The 16255-nt window shown below is 51.1% G+C and overlaps 6 protein-coding genes and 2 non-coding genes across 8 annotated transcripts; 4 read left to right on the forward strand and 4 right to left on the reverse strand.

The window, feature by feature from the left end:
• Positions 1-1094: 1094 nt before the first annotated feature.
• On the forward strand, positions 1095-1970 carry BO85DRAFT_394271 (uncharacterized protein). Its single transcript, XM_025656916.1, has 3 exons — positions 1095-1245; positions 1296-1592; positions 1715-1970. The coding sequence occupies exons 1-3, from the start codon at positions 1136-1138 to the stop codon at positions 1758-1760; spliced, it is 453 nt and encodes a 150-aa protein (XP_025516849.1). The 5' UTR covers positions 1095-1135; the 3' UTR covers positions 1761-1970.
• Positions 1971-4833: 2863 nt separating this feature from the next.
• BO85DRAFT_t123 lies at positions 4834-4905 on the reverse strand. The gene has a single exon. It is a non-coding gene; the product is annotated as a tRNA-Thr (tRNA).
• Positions 4906-5033: 128 nt separating this feature from the next.
• On the reverse strand, positions 5034-5112 carry BO85DRAFT_t122. The gene has a single exon. It is a non-coding gene; the product is annotated as a tRNA-Thr (tRNA).
• Positions 5113-5488: 376 nt separating this feature from the next.
• On the reverse strand, positions 5489-5950 carry BO85DRAFT_437028 (Dabb family protein; the record flags this gene model as incomplete). The annotated part of the gene is made up of 3 exons (XM_025658602.1): positions 5489-5647; positions 5714-5824; positions 5885-5950. 3 exons carry the CDS (start codon positions 5948-5950, stop codon positions 5489-5491), a joined length of 336 nt encoding a protein of 111 aa, XP_025516850.1.
• Positions 5951-6856: 906 nt separating this feature from the next.
• On the forward strand, positions 6857-7906 carry BO85DRAFT_511367 (zinc-binding alcohol dehydrogenase family protein; the record flags this gene model as incomplete). Its single annotated transcript, XM_025664589.1, has 1 exon — positions 6857-7906. One exon carries the CDS (start codon positions 6857-6859, stop codon positions 7904-7906), a length of 1050 nt encoding a protein of 349 aa, XP_025516851.1.
• Positions 7907-7934: 28 nt separating this feature from the next.
• On the reverse strand, positions 7935-10696 carry BO85DRAFT_447943 (FAD-binding oxidoreductase). Its single transcript, XM_025659819.1, has 7 exons — positions 10038-10696; positions 9158-9984; positions 8881-9110; positions 8644-8825; positions 8562-8591; positions 8435-8508; positions 7935-8384 (listed from the first exon to the last, which is right to left on the reverse strand). Exons 1-7 carry the CDS (start codon positions 10374-10376, stop codon positions 8336-8338), a joined length of 1731 nt encoding a protein of 576 aa, XP_025516852.1. The 5' UTR covers positions 10377-10696; the 3' UTR covers positions 7935-8335.
• A 1550-nt stretch (positions 10697-12246) lies between these two features.
• Positions 12247-12974, forward strand: BO85DRAFT_511370 (uncharacterized protein; the record flags this gene model as incomplete). Its single annotated transcript, XM_025664590.1, has 3 exons — positions 12247-12310; positions 12443-12444; positions 12661-12974. 3 exons carry the CDS (start codon positions 12247-12249, stop codon positions 12877-12879), a joined length of 285 nt encoding a protein of 94 aa, XP_025516853.1. The 3' UTR covers positions 12880-12974.
• A 1153-nt stretch (positions 12975-14127) lies between these two features.
• BO85DRAFT_518823 (uncharacterized protein) lies at positions 14128-16092 on the forward strand (the record flags this gene model as incomplete). Its single annotated transcript, XM_025664999.1, has 2 exons — positions 14128-15772; positions 15827-16092. The coding sequence occupies one exon, from the start codon at positions 14128-14130 to the stop codon at positions 15769-15771; it is 1644 nt and encodes a 547-aa protein (XP_025516854.1). The 3' UTR covers position 15772; positions 15827-16092.
• Positions 16093-16255: the final 163 nt, after the last annotated feature.

Here is a 16255-nt window from a genome sequence, read left to right on the forward strand (position 1 = left end):
GCTCGTGAGCAGCGAAGAATCGTCAGGGGTGTCTTCTTTACAAAAAGTTTCTCGTAGATCTCCAGTCGGATTTCGTAGGGCAGCTTGCCCAGCTGTCCCAACGGAGATCTCTCCATTTCAAAGGTATGGGTATATAATGTTCAGTAGCTGATCTGGTTGTCTGCTTCGGTGAAGAGTACAGTGTACACGTCGTAAATTGCTTTGTGGGTCGATAGATGGCTAGCTTGGTGTAGTTGATGGGTGTGTGTGATGGGGAAGAACAGAGACGGGAATGGAGAGGTGAGAACGGGTAGTAAGTCAAGCGATCATTGAATCATCCCGATCACTACTTAGTTATATACCACTCATCATGAGGTAACTATTTCGGCATGCTATATTAATTTTACCATGGGGAATATGCTGCCGACTATTATCCTTATGGAATCCTGTATGAGAGTACTCTTTTTCACTTCGTAGTTCCCTTCGACCCATGCGATGAAGAACTATAGGGTTTGATTGGATTGAGCAGTGGTCTGATACTGGACAGTCTCTAGAGTTCTGAATGTACTTTCTACTTCGCTCTGTTCCAACACAAGATTTGGCAGATAATTGCAAAGTATCTGTGCGTTGCTGTTGATCAGTAGGTGCATGTCAAAGGACGGCAAGCAAGCCCAACGGGGGCATGATCTGGTCTGGCGCACAATCTATCTTGCATGGCTATTAAGTAGTTAAAAGCACTTTCTTATACAAACTCGGTGTTGATTTGAGGTCAAGCGATCGGGGGATTGGGCTGCGTTTCAGCCTTGCAGCGGTCCTCATATAACCCTCGTACCTTTTTTCCTTCCAACATCGCCAGACTGGGAAATTCGTCAAGCAGCGGTCACTACACATCCAACACTGATATATGCTCAAGATTATTGTCTGTCAGTGATACCTCCTTACAAGCCATTATTACTTCCTGGCTCCACATGACGGCACAGCAGTTTCCCTAGTTGTACCCCAAACCCGTCATGCGTAAGCGCTAAGCCCCCTTGAACACAGCCACCTCCGGCTCGGTCGCATTTCGTCGCATCCTGCTTATAATACACCATCTCCTTCCTGTGACTGCATCCCATCAACACATACGAGCTCGAGTTATTTGTCTTGGTTGTTCACGATGAGCTTCGGCTTTGGTGTCGGTGATTTCCTTGCTACTTTGCAACTCGCCGATGACTTGAAAAAGCGGTTCGCCCAGGCACCGAGTGGGTTCAAAGCTATCTCTGGAGAGTAAGAAGCCGCATGTTATCTTCTCAAGCGGTGCTCACCATCATCAATAGTGTAAAAAGCCTATGGGCGCTTCTTCATGACCTCAATGATGTTCCTGCGGAAGGGCTCAGTACGACCCAGAAAATGGAACTGGATATAATCGTCCAGCGAGGCCGTGAAGTCCTGTTGGAGATCGAACACAAGTTGAGCAAATACAATGTGCTTGCGTTTGCAAGTTCGGACTGGAAGACAAAGGCTGTCCGAGCATGGAGTCGAGTGAAATGGGACCCTGCAGAAGTGGACAGCATGCGAAGCCGCATCACTTACTGTCTCTCGCTGTGGAATTTGGTAATGGGCAAAATCAATCAGTATGAGCAATATCTCCTTTTGGTTTCCCTACTGCTGCGATCGAACGTTAAATCCGATTTGCTTCGGGGAGATCATCGCTGATGGTGATCCGACAGAGATCTGACCTTGGGGATCGGAGCAGACATTCAATCCATGAAAGGCCACCACGACATGCAGCAGCGCAATGAAACGCTTGCATGGATATGTCCTATTGACGCCTCGGAGCGACATCACAAAATCATCAGCTCTCGACACGAGGAAACGGGTAAATGGTTTCTGGAAAGTGAAGAGTTCCGTTCTTGGATCTCTGATGAGAAGAGCAAGGCACTTCTATGCACCGGGGCTCCTGGTGCAGGCAAGACGGTACTTTCTTCGATCGCAGTCGACCACCTTCAGCGGGAATTTTCCCTAAATAGCAGTTTCGCAGTTGCTTATCATTATTTCCACTATCAGGAACGGATTGAGTATTCTGAGCTTCTTTCAAGCCTCCTGAGACAGTTACTCCAGGGAAATCAAAGCTTGTATGAGAGTATCACAAAAAGACGCTACCTCCTCCCGCCCAGGTCCACCCGTCTGGCCAAAGAAGATATCGAAAAGATATTTAGTGTGGCGGTGTCTGAATGCAGTGAGGTGCTACTAGTCGTTGATGCACTGGATGAGTGTAACGACGTATACGTGAGGCGTCAATTCCTCGCTTGGGCTAGGAAACTCCTTGACATCGGCGGTTGCACGAAGGTTAAGCTCCTTGCGACTGCCCGACCGGGCGATTATTTCGGTCATCTAATATCTCGAGCTGATACTCTGGAGATCCAAGCCAGTGAAGGCGACATGGAAAGTTTTCTCGACGGAAACCTTGACTATCTTCCGCGTTTCCTTCGAAGGAAGCCTGAGCTTTGGGCGCACGTTAGAAGACAGATTCTCGACTCGGCTGATGGAATGTGAGTGACACAGTTCCGAAATATCAGAAAGTTACTGACGCGTCTAGATTCTTGCTTGCGCGTCTCTATTACAACTTGATCCTGGATGAGAAGAATGAGAAAAGAGTCCGGGCACTGGGTGGTCAGTTCCAGTCAGGGTCAGGGGCTTATGACCATGCGTATAACGAGACATTGAAGAGGATTAACCTGCAAAGCTCCTTCTCTCAGGACCTTGCCAAAAGAGTGCTCGGGTGGCTCACGTTCTCTGCACGACCACTTAGCGCTCTAGAGCTACAACATGCTGTTGCGGTTGAAATTGGTGAGCCCGAATTTGACGGAATGAATGTCACAGATGTTGAGGAAATTGCTTCTGTCTGCTGCGGATTGGTCACGGTTGACGAAAACAACAACACGGTGAAGCTCGTGCATCTTACTGCCCAGGAATACTTGGAGCGGTCGCGGGAGGCTTGGTTTCCTACCGTCCATGAATACCTCACAAACACCTGCCTCACATACGTGTCCTTCGATGTCTTTGAGCAGCAAGTCTTATTAGAAAGTGGCCGTCAGGAGCATCGACAAGAGTACCCGCTTTATCGATATTCTGCTCAAGAGCTAGGGACACATCTCCACCAAAGCTTGGGCAACGATACGCTTCTTGCTTCATTTATCAAGAATGATGCCAAAGTTACACGGTGTATGCGAGAGATGTTCGGCCTGTCGGAGACTCCTTACAGTTTTTCTGGGATCCATCTCGCGTCAGTCTTCGGCCTAGATCAGTGCATGGAAGAACTTGTCGGAGTCGACAGCAACTCATTAAATGCTCAGGACTACCTTGGCCGTACACCTCTCACCTGGGCAGCAGGATTTGGTAATAAGTCAGTTGTTGAGTTTCTACTCAATCATGGAGCTATTGTCGATTCTGCTACATCCGAAAACTTCACACCTCTTTTCTACGCCGCAGCCTATGGTTACAATGAAGTAGCCAGTCTGCTGATTGACCGAGGTGCGAATGTTCATTATGAGAATGCGAACAAGGAAACTCCTATATTCTTTGCAGCAAAGAGCGGCGCTGGAATTCAACGGGGTCCTATATCGACTGTCAGCATGGGCGATCATGCACTCGTCATGAAAGTTCTACGAGATGCAGGAGCCAATATCAATCAAGAGAACAAGCAATGGGAAACCCCCTTGTTCACAGCGGCGGCAAATGGCAACCTGCGTGCTGTTGAATTGTTACTCGATTGGGGCGCCAGAATACACAGCACCGATAGATGGAAACACCACTTAGCAGACCCACTGACAGCTGCCGCACAAAAGGGTCATGTCGATATAACCCGGCTTCTTATTGCAAAAGGTGCAGGCTCTCCCAGATTGATGAGGGACACAGACGTCTCCGCATCTTTCTGGGGACTATCTTGTTTGACAAAGGCTGGTTTGGAGAGAGATAACTATGCGATCGAGGCAATCCTCGAAGAATCCAATAGCCCCAGCTTTCTAGACGAGTTCCACCGTCTGCCATTACACTGGGCAGCATCGCGAGGCGACATTACCCTTGTGCAGCGCATCTTGAAGACCGGATGTGACCCCAACCCAAAAGATATATTCGGCCGAACACCCCTTTTCGCAGCCATTTGCATGGGCCAGGTCAAAGTGGTCAAAATTCTGCTTGATCACCACAGCATTGAAACTCATATCGAAGACAGGTTAGGATTTTCTCCGCTACAGGAGTCATATCGAAGACAAGTATCCCTTAGCGATGTCAAATACAACCCTTTCTACATGCCAGGCATAACCGATGCAAAGCCCTGGAGAGAGATTACCGACCTTCTGAAAGCCAAGATTGGTCAACGTGGGGATGATCTAGTCCATATAAACATCCTCCCTTTTGCCCGCTATATGCTACCGCAGGCGCCATTTTACGAGCATTGCGATGTTTGTTTGGATACAGAGACCTTGTGGAAGAGTGCACAGTGTAGGGACTGTCCGATGATCGCGGGAAAAGAAGGGTCGTCAAAAACTACTGTGATTTACTGTCGGAGCTGCATTCAGAGTGCACTTTGCTGTCCACTTTGTAGCCGACCGTTTGATGGGACGGGTACATAGCAATAGGGGGTATACGTAGATTTGTCTTCTGTTGATTTACCATTTTTATCTACTGAAATTAGTCGGCATACGTTATTACAGGACGGGCATATGGGTGTATGTTAGGCATCTAGGAAGTGGGGGGAAAGAAAAAGAAGAAGAAACTAATTCCTGTCCCGCGGTGTGACGATGACAACAAAGTAGGCGACAGAGAATGGCAAAGGACGAATTGGGGGGAAAGCAAAAAAGAAAAAATATCCGATGCCCCCATGCAGGATTGAACTACAGACCTCTTGATTACAAGTCAAGCGCTCTACCACTGAGCTATAAGGGCGGATATGTATTTGCCACCGCCTTACTTCCTCCCTTAGCGCGGTTGCAGCTACCCGTTGCACAAAAAAGGGAGGGGGGAAGCTAGCTAAGCTAGCTTGTTAATTACCCGAGAAAATGAAAAAAGAAATGTGCCCCCACGCGGGATTGAACCGCGGACCTCTTCATGACATGATACGAGTGAAGCGCTCTACCACTGAGCTACAAGGGCTTATTATTAATCTGCTGCTGGAGTTTGGATGATGAAGCACGCTGCACTATTACGTTGGCTTGCGCACCCTTGAAGGTCATCGTGGTCAAGAATTGGAGATCTTTCGCCTTGGGGATGGTTGCAGAACACTCTATTGTGCTTAAACATGTCTAGATATTGGCTTGGTATTTTGATAGTACTCTTATTATTGTCTATAGCAAGATTTTACTCCCATTCGGATTTGACCCATTCGGACCAAACTTATCCCACTAGGGTTATATATATTCTTGCTTGTGTACCACCCGCTCATCCTAACAATCACATCCGATTTCTCTAATTAAAACATCTCACACGACCAAAAGCCTGTTAATATACCTAGGAGCCCAGCATAGCACACCTAAATAAGCTTCCCATCCACAAAGTCCACAACCTGGACTTTAGCCAGATGATGCTTGACATTCTGCACGAGCGCGATATGCGCCGGGTCTTTGTTCACGAAGTAGTCGCGATCCGCGGTATTTTCGAAGACGGAGACAAATGCATGGCTGATGCCGTTCTGTGCACGGGAAGTTAGGAGTTACGCCCGCGACTCATAAGATCGAAACGTAGGAAGTAGACGCACCTGAAGACCCTCGATGGAGATATCTGCACCGGCCTTCATGGAAACGATGTACGGCTTGCCAGTGTCCGGGTGGATGCACGACTCGCGCAGACCCTTGACCTGACTGGCGACCTATACGAGGACAAGTTAGATCTGTACGCCTCGGACGTATGAAGTGTAGGACAAACATACATCCTCCCTAACCTCGGGAGTAACGTCGGGGTTGAATTGGAGTAGGACGATGTGAGTGACCTGCATTTTGCTCAACTGCGAGATGGTCTATGATGGTACAAGAGAAGACAAGCTCACACTATAGTAGTGCTATCTATTTATTACCGAAAACTGAAACCATCTTTAAACCTCCCATAGCACACGCCCGAACCAAGATGCCCATTAATCAGCAAGGTACAGATTTACGCAAAGAATTCCCTCCAGGTGAATATGTCAGCAGAATGGAAATTTCTCGACCCTTTGATTCTGCGATCATCCTACAATATAGTGCTTATTGCTGGTGTCCTGGGGAGGATCTCCGGGATTGAATATCCTGCGCGGAGCGGGATCTAAACCTCTTTCGGAATGTAGCCTAAAACTCTATGAGACCCCGCCAGTCTAATTGCGTCCATTGGCCCTGAGAGATGAGTCTCTTTCTCCATGTCAGCACTCAATTGCTTACCAGCATCAACTACACAGAAAATAGTAGTCCCAAAGTATCAGTACGATACCTGGGTATGATAGCAGCCAACCTGTACGGAATGCATATACTGTACACTGTACCGCTCAAACCAGTTCCTTCCCCAAGAGCACCGGCGAATCACTCACACCCGCAGTACTTAGTAGCAATAGAGTTCGCCAATTCCGGATCCGGGCTGCTGGCAACAACCTAATGAATTGGCTCACACCCAACCAGACCCAACAGCGTCCCTCTCGGGACCTGTGGGCCCAAGTGGAGAAGAAAGATGATCTCACAAGTTGCATTTGTCATCGACAAACAAAAAGAGGGTGAAGAGGGGGTGTTGCATTCCATTCCACCGACTTCTTGGTGCTTCTTGCTCATGATACCAGAGACACATATATAGGATACCTCTTCCCCTCACTCTCCCCAGCAGACACTCTCCTACCCACCCAATCAAACCAAGTATTCCACATCACAACAAACCCCCCACCATGCCTCAAAAAGCCATCGCCGTCACCGCCCCTAAGAAGGGCGACCTGGTCACCGACCGCCCCATCCCCAAGCTCCGCGACGACTACATCCTCATCAAGACCGTTAGCGTGGCCCTGAACCCCACGGACTGGAAGCACATCGAGTATCTCGCCCCCACCGGCGTTCTCGTCGGCTGCGACTACGCCGGTATCGTGGAAGAAGTCGGCCCCGCCGTCAAGAAGCCCTTCAAGAAGGGTGACCGGGTGTGCGGCTTCGTCCACGGCGCCAACGCCGTGCAGCCCGAAGACGGCACCTTTGCCGAATACATCGTCGCCAAGGGCGACATCCAGATGCACATCCCGGATAACCTGAGCTTCCAGGACGCCGCCACTCTCGGTGTGGGTATCACAACCGTTGGACAGGCTCTGTACCAGAGCTTGAAATTGGAGCTGCCCACCGAGCCCGCTAAGGGCGGCAACGCAGGCCCGATCCTTATCTACGGTGGCTCGACGGCGACAGGAACCCTGGCGATCCAGTTCGCCAAGTTGTCCGGGTACAAGGTACTGACTACGTGCTCGCCAAGGAACTTCGACCTGGTGAAGAGTCTGGGTGCCGATGAGGTGTTTGATTACAATGCGCCGAATGCGGCGGCGGAGATCCGGAAGGCTACGGATAACAAGTTGAAGTTGGTGCTGGATACCATTTCGTTGGAGGCGAGTGCCAAGTTCTGTGACGAGGCTATCTCTACCGAGGGTGGTGAGTACAGTGCGCTTTTGGCGGTGGGCATTGAGCGGAAGAATGTCAATGATCGGTGGACTCTGGCGTATACTGCTGTGGGTGAGGAGTTCATGTTTGGTGAGACACCGTTCCCGGCCAAGCCTGAGGATAAGGAGTTTGCTGCCAAGTTCTGGGATATTGCGCAGAAGTTGTTGGCTGAGGGCAAGATTAAGGTGCATCGGCCTAGTGTGCGTGGGGAGGGTTTGAAGGGTGTGTTGGAGGGGTTGCAGCTGCTCAAGGCTGATAAGGTCAGTGGTGAGAAGCTGGTGTACAATGTTGCGGAGACTCCTTAGATAGTGAGAAGTACACTATGTATGTGAGGTGTTAATGAAATGGATTTATGAGTTTAAAGCATTCTGTGTTTCTTCCCTTGCCTGCCGGTTTAGGACTAGATTCCGCGTCGAGGACATCATCTGTAGTCACTGTTTGTATTTCTCGCTGCCTTGGCGCGGTGGGACGGGAAACAGCTGAGCGGACACTAAACTACATGCGGAAATCACTTGTTATATAGAAGACGCTACCTATGCTCATCCATGACAGCGTTGGAATGTCATAGCCACTCCCTGCTTATCAATCAACTGTGGACCTCTCAAGACGGATCCCCGGACGTCTACTACACTGTCGCCCAGACTGGGATGAGATGATGTTTATTCGTGCATTGGAAGCACAGTCTTGGATTCTGAAATGTACATTGAGCTTAGGGTATTGCGAATATTGCAATCCTATCCTTCAAAGTGTTCGTCGAAGACCTTGCCGGGATTCATTAACCAGCTAAAAAAAGGATTAGTAAGCGACTGAGAGAGAACACAGGATTAACGTACTGAGGATCAACGCTCCGTTTCAGTCCCCTCATTAGTTGCATCGTCGGTGTACCGAGTTCCTCCTCGAGATAGGACTGGTGGATGTTAGCGTTGAGGATATGACACAACGGGATTAGGGATTGCCGACCTTCTTTCCTAATCCGATGCCATGTTCGCCCTGTTTCAGTCAGATTCGTGTCGAAACGTCATGTAGGAACAATAACTCTTACAGAAACTGTTCCCTCCATTTCAAGCGCCCGCTTCATCATCCTCGAAACACACGCCTTGACACCCTGGTATTGCTCTGGACTCTGGGGGTTGTACATCACCGCTTGGTGGAAGTTGCCGTCTCCGACGTGGCCTAGAACCGTGGAGAACAGACCCAGATTGCTGGATTCGGCCTTTGAGAGCTCTGAAGATCATGTCAATACTATTTGAGCAACACAATTGCTCTAAATTTGACTTACCAACAATCTCAGCCAGCCGCGATATCGGTACAGCCACATCCGTAGACCAGATTTCGGTTCCTTCGGGTCTCACAGCCAGCATGGCCCAGAGGGACTGCTTCCTTGCCGACCAGAGATTGTCGCCTTCCTCGCGGGACTTTGCGAATACCAATTCTTTGCCCTTGTTGTTGGTTAAGATGGATTTTGTGCGTTGGATGCTGTCGTCGATTGCCGTGCGGGATCCGGTGAACCTGGATTGTCAGCTGACTACTAAGATTAAAACGAATGTCAGTCTTACTTCAAGAAGAGGGTCGGCTCCTCCGACCAAAACCTCCCACCTGCGCCACCGTTTTGGTTGATGATCTTCATCTGCACGTCGTCCATGAATTCCAACGCCGCGAGGGGAACACCGTCACGGATCAACTTCGATGCTGCGGCCGTTGCGTCACCGATTGTGGGGAAAGTAGCAATCCCAACGCTGCTGTCTTCGGGAATGATAGCAAGCTTGAGCGTCGCCTCCGTGATGATTCCCAAAGTCCCTTCCGATCCAGTAAAAAGCGCGTTTAAGTTATACCCAGCAGAAGACTTGCGCGGCCGCCGTTTTGTCTTGATCACTGTTCCATCCGGAAGCACGACAGTGAGATTAACCACCCAGTCCTTCATCGTCCCGTAGCGCATCGCATTCGTGCCACTGCAATTCGTCGCGACCATACCACCCACATACGCAGTAGGACTGGGGTCCATGGGCAGAAACAGCCCAGTAGACTTGATCTCCTCGTTGAGATCCGTCCATCGCACACCTGCTTGAACCGTCACATTCATGTCCTGCTCGTACAGCTCAATGACCTTGTTCATCCGCGACAGGTCAATGCAGACACCCGAGTGAGGAGCTGCAAAGTTCCCTTCAACGCTTGATCCGGCGCCGAATGGCACCATGGGAACTTTGTATTTGGTGCATACATTGGCGATTGCGGATACTTCCTCTGTCGTGGCTGGACTGAGAACCGCAATTGGTCGTGCGGTGGTGTTGGACGTGGACCATTCGGAGTATCCGTGAATTTCAATGTCGTCCGCGTCAACACTTACATTATCGGGTCCGATGATTGTCTTGATTTCCTCGACGGCCTGTATCTCGCAATTAATAATAATGATGGTTAAGCTGCAAATGTGCTACAAACCCGAAGCATCGTCGGGACATCCGCATATTTGGATGATCCGGACTGAGATGGTCTGGATTGAACATCTTTAGCAATGTCCTGCGTTTTGGAGGCTTCCCTTCCGCGCCAAGCCTCGGACGCAAAGAGCGTTACAGCCGCGGTAGCGACAATCGTCCCCAGGATGGGCAACGTGGCCGACTGCTGCCTCGGGGGTTGTTGCGGATTAGTTGCATAGTTTGCTTGGTGCTGAAATCTTCCCCTAATCCGGAGTGAGGATGGCTGATGGGATACACCCCAGGCGTTTAATGATGATCGCCGCCCGCAGGCACGAAGGTAATGGTTTGTTTGCCAACGGATCATGGCTGGGCGATGAGGTCTCATAAATGAGAGGTCAAATTCCGCCCGTTGAGGATCGATGAACAAAACTTGGGATGGTCCGTGGTTCGCCTTATTGGGTATCCGAGGTTTAAAGAGATTATCGGGATCTTCAGGGTCGCAGGGACACAACAGGCTTCTAGAAGCGAATGAATTCTTTGGTTATTGATCGACGGGTATCATAGGGCTCTGGGCCTGTCGATGGTGAGTTGTTAAAGTGGCCAATAGTGCTCGCTACACCAAATCTGCCACGCCCCCAGAAAGATGCACAGATTGGGAATGAAGACTTGAAGCAGTCATCTCTGTTTGCGGCTGACGTTGAAGGGGGGATCGGCTGCAACATTTGCCTAATCGGGATGGGGCCGGAAAACGCGGGGAAATAAATACCAGTCACGTGATGGAGGAGGGACAAAACACATTCGCGAGCAGATGACAGTCGGGTCGCTTCTTGAATGATTAGAATGTAACGTTAAGTCTGATTAAATTTGGAACTGTGTATATGACACCAAATCACAGGGATTGCGCAACTTGAGTGTGTGTTGTATTGGTGAAAGGAGGTTTCTTGAAAGACTGGATAGCGGTAAATTAAGTGCCCTTTAAAGCCTCAGAGATGCATTCTTATCCATGCTGAGGACTATGTACTTCATGAAAACATTGAGGCCTAAAGACATCGGGTGTGGTAAGCGCCTGGATAGTAGTCATAGCCGCTGGCACCGTACAAGGGCATGCCGAACCAGGCTGGAATCGACTTTGAGCCGTCTGATCGTGACGCCGCCGAGACATAGAAGGCAAAACGAATAAAAAGAATTCACTGGAGGACTGGACGTGATAGTACAAGATGAGTTAGTCTGAGGGTGCAATCATATAGCGTCAGAGATAAGATATGAGTTTGGGAGAAAGGAAGATGCTGAGATGAAGAGTCTTCAAGGCAAAGAACTTGCAATACCTAATCTGGCAGCAGAAAGATTGACTGTTTGAGAAGCGAAATGTCGTATAGAGTACAGCAAATTGATCAGACAGACGCCCTTCCAAGTCCACATCTGCTAGCGAACATGCCAGCTCATGCTGCATTTACTACAGTCGTCTAGCATGGAAGACTGTATCTTCGCAGTTACATATCTCCCAGTGTGGTAAGTTTTTCTCATCCCCCGGTAAATCAAGGTCAGAACTGGCTTGACCTACATACGGTCCTGATCGCACCATATCTCGTGCTTCCCAAAAGTGATGTGCTGCTACCGGATAACACCCAACCAAGCTACTTCGCTATCCTGAGGCAACTCGTCATCACCACCAACCCTTGCGGGATATCGCGTAATAACCGACAAGCCCAGCGTAGTCTCTCATACCTGACGATATCACCCCAATCATGAGTCCCAAGGTCCTCATCTCGTAAATATTTAGGTAATCGGGACCTCATTTCCGATACCAAAGTTAATAATCGCTGATCGATGCTTCGTCTTCCCCTACAAGGTGATATAAACTCAGACAGGCTTTTCCCGCAAGATGCAGAATTTTCGCCGATCCAGCAGTCTAGACTGTTGAACCATGCTTCTCATTCGATTCTGTTCTTTCTCATTCCCACAGACAACAAATCAAGCCGTGAGCGATCCCCAATTGAAGAGAGAATCCCGACCGCTAGGGACCCTTGGGCAGCAAGAAGCCGAATCATGCACCACAATGGGGAAAGGGCACATTTACTGCCGCAGTGGGTAGACTTACCAGGAATGGTAGACCGTGTACTCCATACCCCAATCTCATAATCCGACCATGACCTATTCTTAGCAGATCTGTCACTCGCTATCCCGCTATTGATTCGAATAGATGATCTCGATACGCTGCTCACCACTCCGCGATCATGGCCATGGCAGATGCTCGATACGGAGACATTGATTCTATTTTCGACTCTCGCGATGGAGGCAGTGGATAAAATTTCCCGCGTTTTCCCCGTCTTCCCAGTGTTGTAACTGGGATATGAAACACTCAGACCCGGCAAAGTATCACGGTGGTTGGTGAGCAAGGTTGGTTTGTTTCGAGCGAAAGAAATCAGCCAGTAGTAAGTTCGAGGGTCAGCCGTAGGGGAAAAAGGTAAAGCCCCAGTCGAGTGTCGGCACCACCTTCCGACTACATCGGCGACTTTGAGAATTATAAAACTCTAAAGTGCTTCTTTCTTGCGTGCTAAGCTTCCATGTGGATAGTCTGGAGGAACTATTCCGTTAGACCCTCTCTTTAGGGGATCATTACTGGTTTCGGGAATTTTAGACTGCTTCAGTGGTCGCGGGTTCGCTGCTCGGGGTCTGCATGGGCGGTTCCTGGCAACGGACACCATTTCCGATTGAGGTTTAGCCTTTGTAGACTAGAGAGAGGGCGTAGAGAGCTCCCCAAAGTTGGGAAGTCGAGGTCGAGCGAACGGTGGGGTTTCAGGGTGAGACGAGGCCAAAATAGGGTTTGGCTCGAAACAGCGGGTCCTCATTGGATGGGCTATTCTTAGCTCGGGGGAGATAGAAGAAAGGGGTGTGAATTTGTGGATATGAGAATAGTAACCGCAACCGAGTATACACAGGAGATGAATAAGGTCGAAGCTGTAGATGCGAGGTAAAGTAAGTGAATGAATAAACTTGAAGAGTTGAGTTGGTGTTCCTGCCGATCAGAAAAGACATAGGAAGCCTAGACGGGGTCAGTTCCGAGGATCATCCGCAACGCCCGGAAGAACCAGCCGATCCCCCCATCTTCGGGCAAACTCCAAACATGGGCTGCAGATCACTAGCGCAGGGGTCACGATCGTGATACACCTCCACTGCTCTCCAGCCCGTCTTGCATCAATTCTTGCAGTCAAGGAATATACGTTTATCCGGAGTTCACTACCAATGCTCAGGCATCAGTTGCGGCTCGTTTGGTGCTCTCGTTTACATACACCCTGGTTTACACCATCAACGTATTTATTACTATAGACAACCTCACGCCATTGAGCCCTAATTCAGGTCATCACAATGCTCAATCATTGAATCTCTCGATCCCACATCGAAAACCTCTTTTTCATCTCGATCTCTGGGTCACAATTCTAGCGCGTTTCGACGCAGCGACACCGGCCAGGTTCTGAGCCGGTCTCCCCTGCCCGATTCAGAGCTCTGATTCCCGGTTGAGTGCCGGCTCTGTGCCCATTTTGATCAATGCAGATGTTCCAGTCCCAGAAGAGCCCGTCGTCCCTGACCGTATCCACAGTCTACCAAGTCCGTGCCCGTCGGAAAACCCAGATGATGGTTCATTCTACGGTTCACTAAGATGCTTGGCAGGTCCGAACCAGGCCATGGACACTTTTCTTAGAAACTCTACACTGACACAAGCAGCCACGATCAAACCACCGCGGTTTCACGGGCCCCTATTCACGGGGAGACAGCCATGGCTCTCCTCCGCGATGCGGGAGAAGAAGACGGGAAACTTTCGACGCAAAAAAGGCATATATAGCCTCTGTCACCACCACCGATCAGGTTGACTTTCTTTCCATCCCATCCTCATCCCTCTCACCAGTCTTTTCTCCTCTTTTTCCTCTCGCTCTTGTTTGCTTTTCAGATCGCCTGTGGCGTATCGATCTCTGTGTTTACATTTTCAATAATTCCGTTCAACTCTCGTTCTTCTCGATTCCCGTTTCTCGAAGGTAACCTTCCCACCACTGATCTTCGGTTACGATCATTCCTGGCACAGTGCTGACCATCACAGAAACCGAAATCAATCAGTCAAAATGGTTCGCTTCTACAGAGTCTCCGCTGCGACCCTCGTCACCGCCGCCACCGTCTCCGCTATCCCCATCCCATGCCTCCTTCCCTTCCTCAGCGGCGCTGGTAGCCTCCTGGGAAACTCCGGCCTGGGTGCCAGTCTCGGTCTCGGTGGCAGTGCCAGCGGCAGCGGCAGCGCCGACTTGGGCGCCAGCCTTGGTGGTAGCGGCAGCGGTAGTGGAAGTGCTGGTGCTGGTCTCGGTGCTGACCTCGGCGCCGGTCTGAGCGGCAGCGGTGGTCTGGGTGCCCTTCTGGGCGGTGGTGCCGGTGCCAGTGCTACCGGTGCTGCGGGTGCTGGTGCTTCGGGAGCTGCCGGTCTTGGTGGCTCCGCTGGCCTGGGTGGATCTGCTGACCTGGGCGCTGATCTGAGTGCCGGTCTTGGTCTGGGTGGAAGTGGCAGCGCTGGTGCTGGTCTTGGAGCCAGTCCTACTGGAGCTGCGGGTGCTGGTGCCTCGGGATCTGCTGGCCTGGGCGCTGGTCTCGGTGGATCTGCTGGCCTCGGTGGCTCTGCCGGTCTTGGTGGCAGCGCTGGTCTCGGCGCGGGTCTGGGAGGAAGTGCCACTGGTGCTGCTGGTGCCGGTGCTTCTGGCGCTGCTGGCCTCGGTGGCTCTGCTGGCCTGGGTGGCAGCGCCGGCCTTGGTGCTGGTCTTGGAGGAAGTGCTACTGGCTCCGCTGGCGCTGGTGCTTCCGGTGCTGCTGGTCTCGGCGGTTCCGCCGGTCTTGGTGGCTCCGCCGGTCTGGGCGCTGGTCTCGGTGGCAGCGCTACCGGTGCTGCTGGCGCGGGTGCTTCCGGCGCTGCTGGCCTTGGTGCTGGTGCCGGTCTTGGAGGAAGTGCTACCGGATCTCTCGGTGCCGGTGCTTCGGGTGCCGCTGGCCTCGGTGGCTCTGCTGGCCTCGGTGGTAGCGCTACCGGTGCTGCTGGCGCTGGTGCCTCCGGCGCTGCTGGTGCTGGTCTCGGTGCTGGTCTTTCCGGCTCTGGCTCTGCCGGTCTCTCTGGATCTGGATCTGCTGATCTCGGTGCTGGCGCTGGTCTTGGTGCCAGCCCCAGTGGCAGCGTCGGTGCTAGCCCTAGCGCTAGTGCCGGTCTTGGTGCCGGTCTTTCTGGATCTGGCTCCGCTGGTCTCTCTGGATCTGGATCTGCTGGCCTCGGTGCGGGTGCTGATCTCGGTGCTTCCGGCGATGCTTCGGGTGATGTGAGCGGCAGCGGATCCGGCTCTGCTTCTCTCGGTGCCGGAGCTTCTGGCAGCGGCGATGATGATACTGATGTCGGTGTTTCCCCCACCACTGCGGAAGCTCCCAGCGCCACCACCACTTGGGTCAGTGCCTCCACCAGCGTCTCTCTCGGTCCTTACGGCGGCGCCAGCGGCAGCATCACGGCTGGAGGATCCACGGGCGGCGACGACAGCGACGATTCCGGTGCCGGAGCTGATGCCGATGCAGATGCGGATGCCAGCGCGGATGCCGATGCCAGCGCGGATGCCGATGCCGATGCCAGCGGTAGCGGAAGTGCTGATGCCAACGCTAGTGCTGGGGCCTCCGTTAGTGGTAGCGCTGAGGCCTCTGCTAGCGCTAATGCGAAGGCTTCTGCGTCCTTGAACTTCTCTGCTTAAGGTATGTATCGCACTTCATCTTGAGATTTTGGCCTGGCTGCTAACAAGTCAATAGGAGTTACGGCGTTGGTATCGATCGATCGCTCTAAAGTGACACCACACTACCTCGAGCTTCCGGGAATCGATTATTTCAAAACGGTTTAGGTTTATCTTCTGGGATGGGAATGGGTTCAATGCTGTCATTCGTTTCATGATTATATTGTCTAATTATTTGCGTCGTCCTTTTTGTGACGAGTCATACCTACACTGATATTGCGAGGATCCAGGCCAGTCTGTCATAGTCATAATCTAAATTCAAGCCTGTTGATAGATATTCTTGCTCCCTTTTTTAAAATGTAGTTTTCAGTAGCATTACTGAGCATTTTCTGAGTACTAATGATCGTCTTACCTGGTCAGTACTTAGAAGACGAAGTAATATCGTTCATTTAGCCTTCTGAAGTGTGTGAGTGATCTCAGAGAAACTACTTGTGCAAGAGGCTGAGAA

Source organism: Aspergillus piperis (genome assembly GCF_003184755.1).
Source record: "Aspergillus piperis CBS 112811 unplaced genomic scaffold BO85scaffold_6, whole genome shotgun sequence".
Lineage (NCBI taxonomy): Eukaryota > Fungi > Ascomycota > Eurotiomycetes > Eurotiales > Aspergillaceae > Aspergillus > Aspergillus piperis.